This window comes from Hyalella azteca, unplaced genomic scaffold (genome assembly GCF_000764305.2).
Source record: "Hyalella azteca isolate HAZT.00-mixed unplaced genomic scaffold, Hazt_2.0.2 contig9045, whole genome shotgun sequence".
In the NCBI taxonomy this organism is placed as follows: domain Eukaryota; kingdom Metazoa; phylum Arthropoda; class Malacostraca; order Amphipoda; family Hyalellidae; genus Hyalella; species Hyalella azteca.
In genome coordinates, this window is record NW_025939125.1 from 60,081 (window position 1) to 79,082 (window position 19,002).

The 19,002-nt window shown below is 36.7% G+C and overlaps 1 protein-coding gene across 3 annotated transcripts; it reads right to left on the reverse strand.

Moving 5' to 3' along the window:
* Window positions 1–480: 480 nt before the first annotated feature.
* LOC108680290 (G-protein coupled receptor moody) lies at window positions 481–18,141 on the reverse strand. Of its 3 annotated transcripts, XM_018169089.2 has the most exons (10): window positions 17,522–18,141; window positions 16,054–16,206; window positions 14,893–14,995; window positions 14,041–14,161; window positions 12,474–12,626; window positions 9,781–9,864; window positions 8,072–8,138; window positions 7,086–7,236; window positions 6,120–6,155; window positions 481–4,526 (listed from the first exon to the last, which is right to left on the reverse strand). In XM_018169089.2, the coding sequence occupies exons 1-10, from the start codon at window positions 17,793–17,795 to the stop codon at window positions 3,581–3,583; spliced, it is 2,088 nt and encodes a 695-aa protein (XP_018024578.1). In that variant the 5' UTR covers window positions 17,796–18,141; the 3' UTR covers window positions 481–3,580. The 3 variants fall into 3 exon arrangements, with proteins under 3 accessions (XP_018024578.1, XP_047737841.1, XP_047737840.1); XM_047881885.1 differs by lacking the exon at window positions 9,781–9,864; XM_047881884.1 differs by lacking the exon at window positions 6,120–6,155.
* Between the last annotated feature and the right edge of the window lie 861 nt (window positions 18,142–19,002).

Here is a 19,002-nt window from a genome sequence, read left to right on the forward strand (position 1 = left end):
TCTCAGTTCGGATGAAATTCAAGTGGTGTCATGAAATCATTGAATGGGAATCGGGTTTTCTCGTGGGTGATGGCTGTAGTGCAAGGAATATAACTTGATGGTAACTATTTCATGGTCATATTAACAAGTAGGCCATAACAGGCTCTCACCGGTATTTTAAAGTGATGAAAGTATATTCTCGTTCGGCTGATACACTTGGTTTTAACCGATTCATTCTCTTCTTTCATCAATGTATTCGACTCTGTGTGTAACGCAATTATTCAATTTTCATTTTATTTTCGCTCTGTTCTAATAAGTGAAAGAAAATTGGTCCTTAGGGAGTCATCGAAGCGATACTAATAATATTTTTAAGTCAAGAACATATAATTGAAAGATAAAACTATTACTTGAAACTATTAATACTTTGATGCCGAAATTCCTGCTCAGGCACCGTCTATGGAAAAATTAGCACATCCCCGTAGAGTAAAAATAAAATACGAGTAAAAATAAACAATTGTGTAGTAGTTTATTCATATAAACATGCAGGCTAATATACTTCTTGAGATACTACACCTTATTAAGCAATAGGCTACGTAATTTCATGCCACATTCTATCATCGATCATGCGTGTCAGAATAGAAACGAAAATAAATAAAAAATGGCACATCCACACTGGGCAGGCTGATGCCCAATGCTAAATATTTGATTAGTGATTCAAATACCTGAAATAACCGATGGTTTTGAATACATCGTGTCTTTTTAAACGCGAATACTCAATCCAACATGTTATTCACGATTTATTAATAAAATTATCAATCTAGTTCTTATCAAGTGATTAAATATTAAGCACATTAATTCTAGGAATGTTTAAAAAGAAGTTTCTTCTCGTCCTAAATCACTTCAAAGAAGACGTTCATTAATTGATTTTCAGAGCAAAAAAAAAAATAATAATAATGCACGAGGGAAATGTGCCAACTTAATTAATTCGCATCCAATACAATACTTGAACGGTAACCAGAAAAGTATTGTAAACTCAGATCTCAGTTTAACACTCAATAGGAAACCTCAACTATGTCCGTTATACATCATACACAAATGCCCACTCAATTTTTATTATTGAGTACCTACTTCAAATTCACAGCTATATTGTCCATCCGGTATTCATTATTATCTACGCAGCGCTAAGTTTAATGCTAAGGTAATCATATCAGACTATTGTAAAAATAATAACAAAACAATATAAGTCCATATACAACTGAACAATATTGGTTCAGTAATAAAATTTCGTGCTTACGACGTCGTTAAATGCGACTACGAATCTTAAGTTAGCTGACCACACGGTATTTACGCCAACGATTTATTTATGAAGATTTCCAAGTTCCAAGTCTAGGTTTGTCTGTGGTTTAAGTAGGAATTTTAATAGAATTAGTATTAATAGGATCAAGATCATTGTATGAGATTAAAAATGCTAGGGTCTATAGAACAAATTGAGTCTCTTGCGTTGTTAAGTTCACGTTCTCGTACAATGATAGCAAGCATTATGGCACTTACCGTACTAATGATACTGACATCTCTATGTATAATAACAGGCACATATAGAACATGTTTGAATAATTTTAAAGTTTTCTTTCAGAATTTTTGTATAGTTGTTATTGTTCCATGAAGCTAAATCTAATTTACCAATAACGGTGAGAAATTGAACTTTTCACCATTGAAGGATTCTAGGTTAGGCTTACGGAATTTCAAGTGTTAAATAATTTCATAGCACTAATTTAAACTAACTGCTTAAAAATATTTAACTTGTTCAAACATAATTAATAAAAAGTGATAGGAAGCAATGCAGCATTTTATACACACGGTAAGTTTGAAATATTTTAAAACAAAAACGAGATTATTTTTACCAAATTATAGTGAAAACACCGAATCACCACGAACCTGGTAGTAGTAGAACAACGACCTGCAATAAGGATAACTCGTTGTTACAGGTCACATCAACGTTTCTTGTTAGCATATCATTCTAAGCTTCGTAATGATTACCGGGTATTTTATGGTCTTGGTTATTTTAAATTAACACAGGTTAGGGCAGTCTTATAGTGATTTTAATATTAAATATTCAAAAAATGACTCATTAAATGAGTTAACGCTAGTGTTTTACATGTCCATATCACAGCTTTGGCAAGTTATCATGGCACTCGTTTTAGCACGCTATTGGTAACGACACATTCTCATCAGGTCCAATAACCTTAACCTTAACATTAATAACGAAATACACAATGTATACACTTAAAGACAATTACTTCCATATTGATAGCGAGTGCAGGCTTTGAAATAGCATCTAAATTAAAATAATAATGGAATATTTTTTCGTTATACATGAGTGACTTAGGTCCACGTTTCTTGCATCATTGCATTATCATCATCAAAATTTTCGATTTTCGACTGCAAAAATTCAGCTCCAAAATAAAAGTGGAAAGCATCCCGCTCTGAAGCCCTTATAGACCACAATGAAAAATCGCCAAAAGAAAGAAATTAATTAATATTTCTTTCGACTCGTTTCTGAGCCAAGCAAAAAAAGCATAACATCAACTCTAAGCCATCGTTGTCTTCTGGTGACGATTAACTGCACCTGGAGGCCTCTTGTAATGTTATTTTATGCAGTGTCAACATTTAGGCTCTTCAGAAAAAGGGTGTGAGGTTCAGTGCGGAATACCCAAAGTGGAACAAGTTCAGAAAATATTGGTAGAGAGGTCAACAAGACCAAAGCCTGATTATGGCTGTCCAAGTAGCGAGGAGACGAGAACGGTCGAGAAAAATTACGAGTAGAATAATGCGTTGAGTGGAGCATTCTCCGCCCTGACACACGCGGCGCACGGAGAACGTCCTACCCTGAACGAGTAGGATGTAGGCGCTCGGAGGACGTCCTACCCTTAATGAGTAGGATGCAGGCGCTCGGAGAACGTTCTACCCTTAATGAGTAGGATGCAGGCGCTCGGAGAACGTCCTACTCTGAACGAGAAGGATGTAGGCGCTCGGAGAACGTCCTACCCTTAATGAGTAGGATGCAGGCGCTCGGAGAACGTCCTACTCTGAACGAGTAGGATGTAGGCGCTCGGAGAACGTCCTACTCTGAACGAGTAGGATGCATGTGCTCGGAGAAAAGCCTACCCTGAATGAGTAAGATGGGTGGCTGTAAGTAGTAACAGTAGGAGTAAGGTGGCTGTATAAGACCGACCGCATGGGAGCCTGCGTAGGAAATTCGAGGCAATAAGGCATGGCTTCTCCGGAGGCGATCAGAAGTGGCAATTGGCTTGGACCTTGTTGTTCTTGGTGGTCTCTGAGACCCATTTAACCCGATACGCCACTATTTATACATCCTTTTTTTATTAATTTATATTATTTATATCTACGTTTATCTGAAATGGCTTACCACGGCAGCATGCAACAACTTCATCCAGATCTCATAAGAAAATTATTTCACGGGGTGATAAATTGATCACGGTATGAGTAGGAATCTTAATCGAGCCCTAGATAACGCATTCATGGGGGAAATCTAACCGCTTGTCCAAAAAAATTGCAAATCACTGATCAAATTCAAGTCACTCTAGACTGCATCAGCTTTTTCAATATTTGCGGTCGATGTTCCGTTGATAGTCGTGTAGGAATTTTTCCTCTTTATCCCTGGAGAATCCAGCTGATGTTCACCCTCCGTAACCTCTTCCGTTTCACCAATATCGTTCAAGGGCGACAATTCTTCTACGCTGATAGCGCTCAATTTATCATGCAGACTTTTCATGCTGGAATGAGCACCATTTGCCGTTTTCTTGTTTTCTGGTGTTTTGCCGTTTTCCAAGTATGACTCCGACGGCGAATATGAACCACTAAAACCGAGAGGGGAACATGGCATGGAAGTGAAATGTCCGTTTCCAGAGTCGTAAGACAATGGAGTGGGAGGTGAAGCCGTCTTCAATGAACTTTGAGATCCTCGTCTTGGAATATCAACTGGAGGAGTCGCCAGAGGCAAAACTTGGCCTTCCAGTACAAGCGATTCATCTCCTACAGACGATGATCCACGCTCAGGGATAGCTGAGAGTCGACCAGATCTTGGGTAAGCTAACCCTCCACTCATAGCATCGCTGTCACGCCGTGTGGAAGTATCTTTCTGCGATCCTTTCCTGCTTTTGGTGGACACATTGTTAGTAGGAACTGTAGGCTTGGAGGTGGTGCTGGGCGTCTCCCAAGGGAACATGTACCCTTTGTGGCGTCGCCACGAAGGTACCAACTTGGACAAAACTTCGAGGTATGCATCGCGGTATTGCCGGTTCATGAGCACATATATGAGGACGTTGACACAGTACTGCACCCAGTACAGGATGTGCACGATGAGGAAGCGGTTCGGGTCCTTAACCGTAGGGTCCTTTGCGTGCACCACCATCACAGGTACGCTGCACACCATAATCAGCACGAATATGATGAAGATTGTGCGTGCAACACGCATATCTCTTCGGCTGGTGGACAGTTTCTGACTCAGGTTCGAAGAGCGGCGGGCGCTGAAAATGAAAATAGTTTGAGCAACTCGGATTTATTTATTTTCTATTAAATGGCAATTGATAATTGGGATTATATTGATCAATTACTCTACTCAGATTAACAGAGAGCATATGTATGCTGTCAGCATATGAATGCTGATAATGCTTTTATCAGCATATGAATGCTGATAAAAGAGCATTTCGGTTATTAAAAGTTTAACCATGATTATCAATTTAGCAAATTTGGGTTACGATCGAGCCGGCAAGTGATAAACAGGGCAACTTGAAGTTTAATAGGTTCCCGAAGCTCGCCAGAGTGCGGAACAAAAGCTTATTCGAACACTATAAATATATAAACTTTCATATACTAGAGGACACACATTAATGTACAGGGACCACTATTACATGCATTGTCATGCCTCATGCAGCACCTTCAATGTAAATGGCAGAGTAATTTGTACAACCATAGATACTACGGACACGTTCACCAACAATGCACTAATGTTATTTTCTACGAAAGTCCATAAATGAAACTAGAATTATTGTAAGAGTTACATGATTCGCTGATAAAATCTGTGAGTGATGATTAAGAGGGATGATGAGTGAATCCATGGAAAAATATACAACAATTCAAACAAGTGCAGCACGTCACACAGTAAATCGTAGTTGTTACGTACAATTTCAGCTCTGATCAGGTTTAGTGTTAATTCATCAGATAATGTTATTTAAGCTTGAAAAATTCAATCAAATATTTGTTTTCACGATATGATAGCCCTGAAAGAGATGAAATTATGAAGATAGACCACAAAAGAACCGAAAATTTAACGACCAGAAGTAATTTCTTAATAAATATGCAAAAAAAGACATCAACGTCTTATTCAAGGAAAACAAATCAGCTCGAAGAAAAAATGCAGAAAAAGTCGTGTTAATAAAACGTACGAAAAGGAAGGAAACATTTAGGTTAATGCGGACGAAAAAATACAGTTGCACATCAATTAATCTAATTCTTGTGTTGCCTGAAGATACAATTGAAAAAGAATGTTCTTTTACACCGTATACACTGAAAAATTAGTGGATCATATTATCAAAATAACGATACTTTCTGCACGTAGCACTGATACACCCTTATTCTGGGCTAAGAAGTGTCAATATACCGCAAAAAAGGGGACAAAAAGTGCATCGCTACTTGGACAAAGTCACCTCATTTCTCTGAGTGTAACGTAGTTTTATAAGGAGTATCGCGGAAAGTAGAACACAGGACGGTTCCATGCAAAAAAATAGATACTAAAACATAGGCGCATTCTAAGGAATAAAGTTTTTTATTTATACTCTGCACATTAAATACAGAAAAGTTACATCTATTGTATGAAAAGCTTTGAAATGTGAGCACTGCAATTGTAATGCAATGAAGAGGAAAACATTTAATATCCCACGTTAATGAAATAAAAAGTTTAAAATCTTCTCATCTACTTCATTAATAATGATTTTAAAGCAACGAGTTACATTGAAGCCAAAAGCTCTAAAGAATTATAATTAACGTCCAATGAACCTATTAGAACTATACATCGATAGGCTGACTTATAGAATATGAGAAACTTTTTGAAGTTCACAGACCGTTTGGAAACTAAATGCAAGCCTGAGATGCGTCCACTGTGGAAAAAAAATAACAAGAAAGTAACTATAGATAAGAGGGCAAATATCAATTCCAATACCAATATTTTATCATAAAGAGTGCATTAATTTACAATCAAATCACGCAACAAGCAAGTAAAAAACGAAATTACCTTATCTTATTTACCTTGATCATTCATTCAAACAAATATTCGGTAAAATAACTAAATAAATAGCAATTAATAAAAATATAAAATAATTAAGAGGTTTCCATGACATATTTTCCAAAATAAATAAAAGCGTTTGTTTGTAACGCGAGGTTTTAGATGGCTTTGTGGAATTCTTCCGATCGAAATCGGTCAATGAAAATTATTACTTATATGTAAGCTTTATTCACTAAAAGTAAATAAAACAACTTGCAATAATGAAATAAACCAAATAAATTTATCGAAAGTGCGTGAATGGTTAGGAAAGCGTATGAATTTAAAAATGTGCATGAGGCAGACCTCCAATAGTTGCACAGTCTGATTGATCATTGGATTTCCTGCACTTTGAATGGGCTATATAATGGGGTTCATTATATAAACAATAGCTCTTCAAAATAAAATTGTTTAAACTTTAATGAGGCATTACCGTAACTCACGAAGCTACTGCAATCTTGTTTCTGTAACCATCAAGTTGGGTTTTTTCGAAAAGCGGGGGCGTTAGTTGGCGAACGATTTAAAATTTAATAAAAACAGCGGTCTTCGAGGGCATCTTTTTGAAAACCAATTAGATAGTTAAATTTACAAAGAAATAAATTAATAATCTCCATTTATTAAAATCAATACCGTAATCTATGTGAAAATTTCAAACAATGAATCGCATGAAGAATGAAAAATGAAATGAATTTTTTTAAATTATATAAATAAGTTGTGAAAAATTTAATAAAATATAAAAACGAACAATAAAATGAACAATTTCACTCACAATGTAGCCCTAAAGCTTTTATCCGAAACCATTCGCTTGAGGCCCTTGAAGCTCGCGGATGACAGCCTACGGGGGCTCTTCAAGGGGCCGTCCTCCGCAGGGTCTTCCTTTTCCTCCTGCTGGGGTTCAGGATCCTGCTCGACCCCAGTGGCTGCTCAATAACATAAAAAACATATTATTATAATAATATAATATAGTAGATTCAGCTTGAAATGAGCCAGGCTGGCCTGTCAACGATAAGTTATAATATAATAAAGTGGCAACAGCTTAGATTAGGAAAGGTTGGCCTTTCGCCACGCCTGTACAATACACAATAAAAATTTCTGGTGAGTAAGGCCTTCGCAAAATAAATTTCTGGAGAGCAAGGGCTACGAATACATTATTTGTCGACAATGCCTGCTTAGAATAAATTCATGCTCAACAATGGCCATAAAACTAAATTTTTTGTTGGCAAGGCCAGCTAAGAATAATTTTCTAGTCATCGAGGGCGTTGCAAAATACATTTTTGGCAAGCAAGGCCTGCACAACATAAATTACGGGAGATGAATGCTGACCAATTTTGGTGAGTAATATGACTGGTAAACACAAATTTTTATTGAACAATATAAATTTGCCGTGAATAGGAGCAGTACGGATAAAATTATTTCTATTTTTTTATAACACGAGGAATATGAAATGAAATTTAATCGTTTGAAAGAATATGAACAGAAAAAAATACAAATCAGTCTTCATGATATTGCAAAATTTTCTTATTTCTTTCTAATGACAGTTGTAGAAGTGAATTTTTCATAACCATTAATTCGGACGGTAGTAAATCTTCTTCCCTTTTTCGTTCTAAGTTGAACGAAATTAGCAACACTAATTTGTCATAATTAAATTAGAAAATATATGCAAAACATCATCACAGTAAAAACGGGACAAAATATGTCACATTTAATTAATGATTAGGAAATAATCCCAAATTATTAATATAAAAATTGGCTTACCTTTATCCGGCGGTGGCGCCCGCTTCTTCGCGGTAGCTCGCGACACGCGACGAGAGCTCAGCTTCACCTGCAATGCCAACACTGAGATGTATAATTTTATGGTGAAAGAAGTCGTCTGCGCAAACTTTGCTACAAATATTTCATCCAAAAACTCAAAATTTCAATTGTGTAACCAGTTCTTTAATATGGGCGCAAATGGCACTAAACTGTTTGGTTAACGTCAGCCACGTGAACAACCAATAAGGGAGCCTAGATTTGCACTAAAAATGGTCAACCATGTAATTGGTCATTCATTACGATAATTAAATAATAAGTTATCGTAACTAATTAAATCAAATAAAATAGTAAAAGATTACATACTTTCCAAAAATGAGCTAACTAAGGCAAAATATAACATGCAATTGTTTCGTAAACGGATTTACCAAGCAATATTTAATGTAAGGCAGGTCAGTGCGTAAAAGAAGTTCGAAGCCTCAAATACATTGCAGCCGTACGGAAAAATGAGAATTTCTAATAAAAATTTAATGCTAATTATTTCGAAATAATTAAATATTGCCAACTATTTCCGCAATATTATAACTATTATTTCTTCATCTTTTTCCTTTTGGCAGAATAGAAACATGCATGGACGAAAAAGAACATATAGTCTAGAAAATGTCTATATGTCACCGAGGCAATATTCTACAGCGAGAAATCACCGAGGCAATATTCTACAGCGAGAAATCACCGAGGCAATATTCTACAGCGAGAAATCACCGAGGCAATATTCTACAGCGAGCGACAAGCAATAAAATAATATTATTATGATAACTAATTATCACATATAAATGAAAGCCAGCAAAATAAAATCTACAAGGACGTTACAGGCACAAAATATAACAATAAATATAACAATGAATAGAAGCAGGGTTGGGGTAAAACAAAACGACCGAACAAAAACATTCGGACACGCATGACATGTCAATAAGTACTAAATATGGGCGCTTCAAATAAGGCACACTGCAGGGAAAAGGTATTGGAAAATACGCGCTAATTTATGGAAAACATGACGGTTTAATAATAAATATGGATCGAGTCAAGGCATACTATACAGAGAATGGCTTGTTCATTCATATAAAAAAGTTGAGGCACACAGGACGGGGTAAACGTAAATGTGGTCCGGTCGAAGCACACTCAATTTCAGCGCATTATTCGATTTCATCCTGATCGGTTCAATCAAGTTTAATCGAAACACTTGTACAAAAATACATGCAATTTTAACTGGACTAGCATGCCAATTTAAATAAATGGCAACAGAATTGCACAATTGTCTAGCGCACTATATAAACAGCGTCATAATTTGCACCGAAGAATGTACAAAAATAATGCGACAAAATGTATATACAACTGAAATTCAGAAGTCTACACAAATTATAGAAAATTTAGCAAGCTGCTGAAAAATAAAATACAATAAAAGGGTACACATGGCTAAAAACATAGATTATTTATATTACGGACGGATGGGAAGCAACGTAAACATAAACAACGAACAGCTGATTGAAGTCTACTTGAAGACGAAACTGGCATAATATGGGAGATAAAATATAAATTGCGGAACACACAGGACGTAAGCACATGAAATAGGATAAATAATTGTATAATTGTTAAAAAACTTCAAATTGTTACGCTAGATCATGCCCCATGCAACGAATATTGCAACATCAGAATACCGCCGCCGGTTGAGCCTTGCTGGCGCCGAAGCTGGAGTTCCGTTTCTGCAACCTGCGGATGCGCTTGCGACACCTCCGCATCAGCTTAAAGTGTCATCATGAAATTATTCGAAACATATCATTTATTTACTAAGTCTAGATTTATGAGATGATAGAGTAACCGTTTTCCTACGATAAATGAGCTGTCGTCAACGCCTATCGTATTCTACGCCAATACCCTTGTCCCGATTAAGAAAAAAGGTTTATAAGATTCAGAGTATTCTACTTTAATGTTAAAGATGGATATCTATGACAATCTTTTTGTTTTGGAGTAAAATTGTTCAATATTTCAGTGTGAAGGACACAACATTCGGTTGTCAGATGCAGTCATTACAATTTTTGCAGCGTCAAATCAATGAATGTTTCGTTGATCACCCACTTTGACAAAATAATTTCTATTTCATTAAAAGGCAAACGTGATGGTTGTTTGAATTTAGGTTGAAAATCGCATCAGCTTTTCATTTACATCGGTGTTTAGGGACAAGTTAACCCTCTACCGCCGTATGTCACTCTCCGGAAACATAAATATCAACTTAAATTATACGTAAACTATTGAGTGCAGCAACCTGAGGACGTTTATACGCAACAGATAACATTTTAAAGTTGTCGTACGTGGAGGCAACCATCAGTGCAAGTCATTTTGCGCTCACTAGAACATATCGTTTTTGGGAAGTAGACTTGGGACAATATTGCTCCGGTTACTCTGATATGACTTAGTCATATCAGGCGGGAGAGGATTAAGAAGTCTCCTTATGTTATTATCATCAAATTCCATAATTTAAGACCCTGTGAAATTCATGAGTTGTTCTTGTATCCTCCGATAATCACACCTTAGTCCAACATTTAGTGACTATGTTACATGTTTATGTAACGTAAGGGCTACAAAAAATACAAATGAATACACAGTTATTTTATTGTGAACATAAAAAAAGAAAGAAAACTTTCTTCCGTCATTACAACAATCACTGTTTCATTTCACCATTAGCCAGACGTGCCCTAATTTAGCACACCGAAGATCTTAAATCACAATCAATCGCATCCAAAAGGCGATAAAAGTATTAAAATCACTTGTTTGCTTGAATCGCAAGTTAACCAGGAATTTAAAAGCAAAGAAAATACCACAAAAATTCACCATATCTTTAATTATTATTAAAGATATGGTGAATTTAATTTAATATATATGGTGAATAATAATATCGACGCAACGTTCAGTGGTGGACGGCCATTCGACCCTAGGCTATTCTACCTCGTGTCTGGGGGGTGTGGAGCTCAAAATATTCAAAGCAGAAAGGGACGCCTGTCGGAGACCACCACTGCCGTGCTTCGAATGGACTATCATGATTCCTTCCCTGAAGAACGTAGCCGACAACAAATCTTGACTGTAACGTTATCAGCCGCACGCCACCGGACAGATCACATCCATTGAATTAGATCAATCAGCTTACAGGAAAATAAGCCTGGCGTCGTATGGCCCAGCGTCGTCAGCCAACACGCGAAAAACTTTTACACCACCCGGACGGAACGCGCCGGAGCCGTCCGTATCTGTCCCGTGTGTCGAATCAGCCCACGGTCGAACGGCCACGCGTCATACGACGATAAATTTTGGAACAGAACTATGCTATCTGGAACCTAACCCCAATGCTGTGAGCTAAAAGTGACGGTCTGGTGGTGCACGGCAGGATGCATGCAGTTCCACTGGCGCCCTGGGCTGGTTGGTCACAGTCCGTTGTCCGCAAGTTACAGTTCGAGCTAAAGTCAGGGTATGAAGTGATGATTCGATGCAGCGTTCAGTGGTGGACAACCATTATTCTCTGGGCTGTTCGCTTCAGAATAAGGTGGCGTGAAGCTCCTAATATTTAAAGCAAGATGATGTAATGGGCTGGTTACTAACGGCAAGGTTAATCCGCGGCTGATTGGTTGTCATCCGGAAATATGCTAGGCGTTCCTGTTAGGGCTGATTGGTGCACAAATTTGGTGGTGCACGGCTGCGTACCCTCTTGCTTTAGCAGGAGATTCTTGGATTAAAGTTATTATTTCGGAGCCTATATGTAAATACACAAGTTAACAACTTTAATAATAGTGAAAAAATGTCGAAAACAACAAAATAAAAAAAAATCTCCGAAACAACGTACATAGCAAGGAAAGGCAGAATCCAAATAAATTGAGAAAATAATTTTAATTACGGCAATCGGGAAGCCTGCCGAAGACCACCACTGCCCTGGATGTAATGGACTCTCATGACTCCTGCCCTCCGGAACGTAGCCTTCAACACTTCTGGAAAATCATTTATTTGTGTTTCTAGGACTGAACTTTTCTGAACAGAATTTTGTGGTTTGAACTGACGATGGAGCTGGACTCCGAAACGTTTTCTCTTATAAAGATATGGTGAATTTTTGTGGTATTTTCTTTGCTTTTAAATTCCTTGTTAAAGGCGATAAAATAACAAAATCTGCAATGAAAAAAAAATACAAATATAAATGACAAATGGATGAAGATAACGAATACGAATCTGCAAAGGACTCACCATGATGAATTTGAATACTTAATAGGTTGACTATGAATGAATCACAATCCGCAAATGGCTCACCATGATGAATATGAATACTTAAAAGGCTGACTATGTATGAACGAATCCGAATACGCAAAAGGCTCACCATGACAAATATGAAGACGTAGAGTATGACGATGATGAAGATAGGAGCGATGGCTTCAATTCGTATAATCCATTTCCGAGCCACCAAAGATGCCCTGTCGTTGCCCATGTCGCACTCCATCGTCAGGTTGTTGTAGCTGTAATGCCCGAATTTCTGCGAAAAAAATGAAAATAATGACAACCCACTATTTGTTTAGGTGAATTTCTAATCATATTTCCGATTATTCAACATATTCGTAATTGGTGTTAATAAATTCTTTGGCCTTTGCCCTAAATAAATTAATAATAAATTAATTAAATTAAATAATAAATTCTTTGGCCTTTGGCCTAAATGAACACAATAATTAATGATTTTTACAATCCAATATACATATGTACGTACTTTGGAGGAGACTTTTCAAATCGTAATTAAGCTAATAAATTTATAATGAAAGCTCTGAAGAATATTTTCCATTTTGAGTGAAACATGTAGAACATTGGATGTTTTTTTCGGAAGGAATTGTTTGACCTTTCATAAAACTGTCTTGAATAATAAAAATTGGATACGTAATATATGTGCGTTTAATTGGCTCCATTTGACTTTTGTGAGAGTTCTTTATTTTTCAAACTGTTTTTTCAGAAGTCTTTTTGCCAACGTAATTAAGATTCTCAAAAAATATCACCTTTGCAACTAGAAAACGAAAAATGTTATTCGGAAAAGCTCACATTACATGATCTTAACTACAAAAATGTATTTTCTCAATTTCATATTCAATGATACGAATTCAAAGGAAGTAAATTTAAGTTGATTGTAGCAAAATTACTTTATCAAAATGACATAAGCGAAAGCTTTTCGGGATTACGAAACGCGGTGACGCAATAAAATTTAACGCTAGACTTCGGTTATGTCGCGCTGGCGTCAGCATATCTCCCGCGTGATGGAGCTCATGACTTTATATGACGTTTATGACTAGATATGACCGTCATGACTTTGAAACCATAGCACAGATATGACCTCTTACCTGCTCATTGACGGAAATTCGTCCGGTTATTGCACACTTATTACCAACTGAGATTTAATTGAATTCGACTGCGAGGCATACGAGATGTCATAGAGGGGGCAAATCAATTGAATATTGATTTGCCCCGGAATATTTTGATATTTTATTTGCCCCGATATTTGGAATATTTTATTTCACTCTTCCTAATCAAAAGGACCTAAATATTCCAGGAAATATTACAAGGATCTTTTTGGTCAGTTTACTCACTGCAAAGACAAGCGAAAGAGAGGAAATTATGTTTTATATACTCATCCATAACACTTAATTATAATTTTTTATAAAATAATGCATATCCCATCACAAAGCTTCCCGTAACTCACCTGAATGGCAGGCCATCCGAAGTAAGGTCATCACCCCAACCACAGTGGAAATCTATCCTAATATTCACATAATAGCGATAGAAAAATAATAAATAGCTCGTCCGACATACTGCGTAATACTCAAATAATATTCACAGAAAAATTATTACTCTTACTCACCCTATTACTCACCTAAAAAATATTACTATTACTAATGTAAATTACTCACCCCCATTGCGGTGGGTATCTTGAGGGCAAATGAGTACACCCAGATAATTGCGATGTAGACACCCACCACGACGGGGGTGTTGATTTTCCTGTACAGGTTCATGCAGGACACCGCCACAGCTCTGCACAGCGCAACACAGAACCAGAATGATGAATAATAATTAACTCAGAAAAAATCAGAGTGGGATTTTTTCATGATGGCGATGACATTTTTGACGTTTTGTGGGTCTTCCTGAACCTGTTTATCCCAGAAAAAGTGCTAGAGTCAAGTGCTGAAAGTGTATCAATTTAAAGACAAAATGACCCATTAAAATTTTGCTTGTAACTACTGGAAAATACGAACAGTAACTATCACAAATATATATTTTAATACAAACATATCTTAATCACACAATCTGTATGAGTGTAATCCTGAATATTATGATTATGCCATACAATTTCTAAGCTGGAATAAAACTGTTATTCATCTAACTTTGTTGATGATCTGAAACCTGTGGTTCATTTGCTTCCTTAATTCATCTAAATATTTAGATGGATTCGGAGCACAATTAATTGTATCAAATAATTTATCTCGAAATTGTTTGCATAGGATTAATTACAGTAATTAATAAATTAATAATCACTTAACTACTGTTCAAATATCAAGAGTTCGTTTAGTATTCCCACACTGTGAAGGTAATATCAATTTCAAATATTATATTTTTAGGTTATAAACGTCCTGGCAACTGTTAGTAATTCATAATCGTAGAACCATAAATGCAAGATAATAGTAATTCATAGATAAAAATGCAGAATTTTCACTGACATTTCTTCACTATAAAATCATTTCTGAGGAAAATATGCACCAACTTGCCTCATGAGCGCGATGGCGAGGATGGTCTGGAGTTCGATCTGCGTGAGGGAATACCGCATCACCGCGAAGTAGTTACATGCGCTGTCCGATAACAGGCTTGTGTCTGTGAGCATATAAACAAAATATATTCTAAAACAGCAATGAAAGTTATATAAATTAAAAATATATTCATATAATTTTACTATAGATGTTTTTATTACTTAACCTTCACAGCTAAGTAAAGTAGGCGCTTGTCTACATGCAAATAAAAAGTTCAAATAGATGGTAAAATAGCAATGAAAGAAGAAGACGTTTTAGTGATATTATACTAACGACATTACACATGAGTCACCAATCAGCAGAAAATACAATAAACTCGCCTCACAGAAATGTACCAACAGAGTAAATTAGAATATAAATGTACTCACTGAAGAGCATGAGGCAGCTGTACTGTACTCACTGAAGAGCATGAGGCAGCTGTACTGTACTCACTGAAGAGCATGAGCTGTACTGTACTCACTAAAGAGCATGAGGTAGCTGTACTGTACTCACTAAAGAGCATGAGGCAGCTGTACCTGTCTCTTATACACATCTAGATGTGTATAAGAGACAGCAGCTGTACTGTACTCACTGAAGAGCATGAGCTGTACTGTACTCACTGAAGAGCATGAGGTAGCTGTACTGTACTCACTGAAGAGCATGAGGTAGCTGTACTGTACCTGTCTCTTATACACATCTAGATGTGTATAAGAGACAGGCTGTACTGTGCTCACTAAAGAGCATGAGGCAGCTGTACTGTACCTGTCTCTTATACACATCTAGATGTGTATAAGAGACAGGTACTGTGCTCACTAAAGAGCATGAGGCAGCTGTACTGTACTCACTGAAGAGCATGAGCTGTAGCTGTACTGCTGTCTCTTATACACATCTAGATGTGTATAAGAGACAGGTACTGTACTCACTAAAGAGCATGAGGCAGCTGTACTGTACTCACTGAAGAGCATGAGGCAGCTGTACTGTACTCACTGAAGAGCATGAGGCAGCTGTACTGTACTTACTAAAGAGCATGAGGCAGCTGTACTGTACTCACTGAAGAGCATGAGCTGTACTGTACTCACTGAAGAGCATGAGGCAGCTGTACTGTACTCACTGAAGAGCATGAGGCAGCTGTACTGTACTCACTGAAGAGCATGAGGTAGCTGTACTGAGCACCAGACAGCGGCAGCACAGACACGCAGAAGAGCAGTTCCACGACGGCGAGGTTGACGACGAAGGCGGTGGCTGTGGTGCGCAGACTGCGGCTCATCGGGAGCGCTACTATCGTCAGCAGGTTGCCTGCGATCAGTAAACATCGTCAGCAGGTTGTCAGCAACCAGTAAATATCGTCAGTAGGTTGTAATCGACCAGTAAATATCGTCAGCAGGAAGCTTGCAACCCCAAAATATCGCCTGTAACTTGCGTGTGGTCACCACAAGCCACGTCTAAGTTTTGTTAGGAAATGCTTTTTGCCCAATTTGTCAGCAACTTCTTTATTCGTCAAGACTTAGTGAAATTATCAATTAATCTAATTGGCCATTGTCAAGCCCACACATTGTTTAAATAAAACGTTCACGATACTTTTCAATATTAAAGCGTGACTCAAAAAATTATTTTCTGTGTGAAAAGTGGTCGCTCTTTCATAATTGTAGCCTCTTCTTACAATTTTCTTAGTTTAGTTTCTTACAATTCAAATGGTCGATAGAAGTTTACAATAAGACAATAAAAATTTAAGTAATTAATCCCAAGAAATGGTATCAATATATAATAAAGTTTCAGTGTTGCCGAACACAAACACATTAAAGTAAGAAAGATGCTCGAGTTTCCCGTGAAATGGGCCGTTCGTTTGTTCAGTATTTCTAGACGTCCATCAAGGATGTTTGCGAACAAGTTTTACGCCAAAACAAATCACGAATCTGCTTGTTTTCCTCAAAACAAAGACCAGCAAATGGGAGATAGCTTATAGTGACAGTAAAGCCGTATTCTCGTGAACAAAGTCTTCTCACAAGCCCATATCTTCTTTGGCCAGGTCGAAGCTTTTCTTGCAGGAAAAGAAACGGAATATTGTAGGACTTAAAAAAAACTGCTCACAGGGGCATAAATATTCGGGTCTCACCAGGTCCGATTATGCACCTAATTAATTTGTCATGAATAATATAATAATGCGGAGGAAAATTAGTAATAAGAATTCAGAAAATACTGGTCTTCATAATGTTAATTATGGAGTTTTGCTGCTAATTATGATATTGGATGTACTATCATGATCATAAAAAATTGCTATAAGTAAATTTGCGTTCTAATTTGGTCGTAAAGAACGCGACAGAGTCAAAGACGGGTGCAGAAAAGAACTAACAGCAGCCAAACACCATACATGATTTTGGGTTCAAGTTTCAATAATGTATCACTGGTGTTGAAATTGCGCCAAATTTGCAGGGAAAGGCGAATAAAAATGAAATCAAAATGTATCAAAGGATTCACCAATCTGAATATTGAAAAATTATAAAGATGACAAATCTAAAATAAATACATATTTTGTCAAGGCTCTTCAGAATAGTGTGTCGCCTTTAGCGTTATTAATATGACAAGCAAAGCTATGAAGACATCATGTACTAACCGACGGCACCAAGAATTGCGATGATGAAGGCACATGCGGCAGTGAAGCCGAGCATGTGGTAGGGAAACTGCGTGCCCATCACTGCCTCTATCATTCCGTCATCGTCCACATCGGTAGCGTTGATAAGGGACACAGTAGCGTTGAAACTTTTATTAAATTCCGTTGTTTCGCCGCCATCACCGGATGCCCCCGCCTCTTGTGAGGCGGAAGGGTAGGACTCGAACACCGGTCCGCTCTCGTACAAGTAACTCATAGCTTTTGTAATGTCTGCCATTGATGAACTTTGAATAGTTTAAACTTGACTATTTTACCAAGTGATACGAGTTATGCCAATGCTTGTGTTAAAATGACATGTTAGCCTAAATATATTCAGTTTATGCACACATTTGAATGATTACACACTATATATACATAGATACCAATGCCGGTCCTGCATGGATCTAATCAAGTCTGTGCGCAGCAACATTAAAATTCAAACTATTCAAGTATTGACGGGTTACCAAATCCAATTAGTGCATTTACTGTCATGTTTTTGTTACAGTAATAAAAAGAAAAATCCTAGATGAGGCCTAATTTTTCCAACTCAGCCATCAGGACATTTGAAACAGTTTTTAAATCTGAAAGACAGAACTACACAGTTAGATTTTGTGTAAGTATTTTCAAAACGTAACTCCAACATCCGCACATCTTCAACAATGTGGAATTGTTATAGAATAAAGATAATGAATAACTATTTTAGAATAAAAAATTCGCGAATTCGAAAAAAAATTCAATCATCCATCTGATTTAAGTGCAACACAGCAAACCAAGGTTTGAAAACATGAAAGATTACTGCAATATATAACGATATCAAATTGATCATTCCATAAACGATTAGTAAATCAATAAAATTAACAAGTTCCATCATATGTTCATCCGCTCTAAAATTTATACAATATTATATCATAAATTTTGCCAGAAAATAATGTAATTTACTGAGCAGGATAATTCGTGCGATGAATGGTTGAGGAATGAAAATGTATAAATAGAGAATTGCTGACACTGAAAAAAAATAATTAAATGATAATATTGAAAGATCAATTTACAAAGACTTCTTAAGTGCTTCCATGCATCAAGTTCCAGTAAGTTTTCTAGCCAACACTGCGATACTAGACAATGAAATTTAAAAACTAATTTTCCACTATTAAACCAGCTTTATAAATGAGGTAAAAAAACATCGTGTGTCTGTTAGAAAATTAATTTATGAAAAATCGAATTTATTTTAGTCAATTTCATTATATGGTAAAATATATGTATAATTTAATAGAAGAAATAATTGCATTAACTTTCATTAGTTGAATTAAATGGGCACTGAATTCTTACGGTTCGCGCATATTCCAGCATTAACAATTTACACGGTAATGGTTCAGCCGTCGTTTTTTTTGTATGTATTTTTACATGAAAGTATGTCAATTGATTAGAACTAGAATAATGTTCAACAT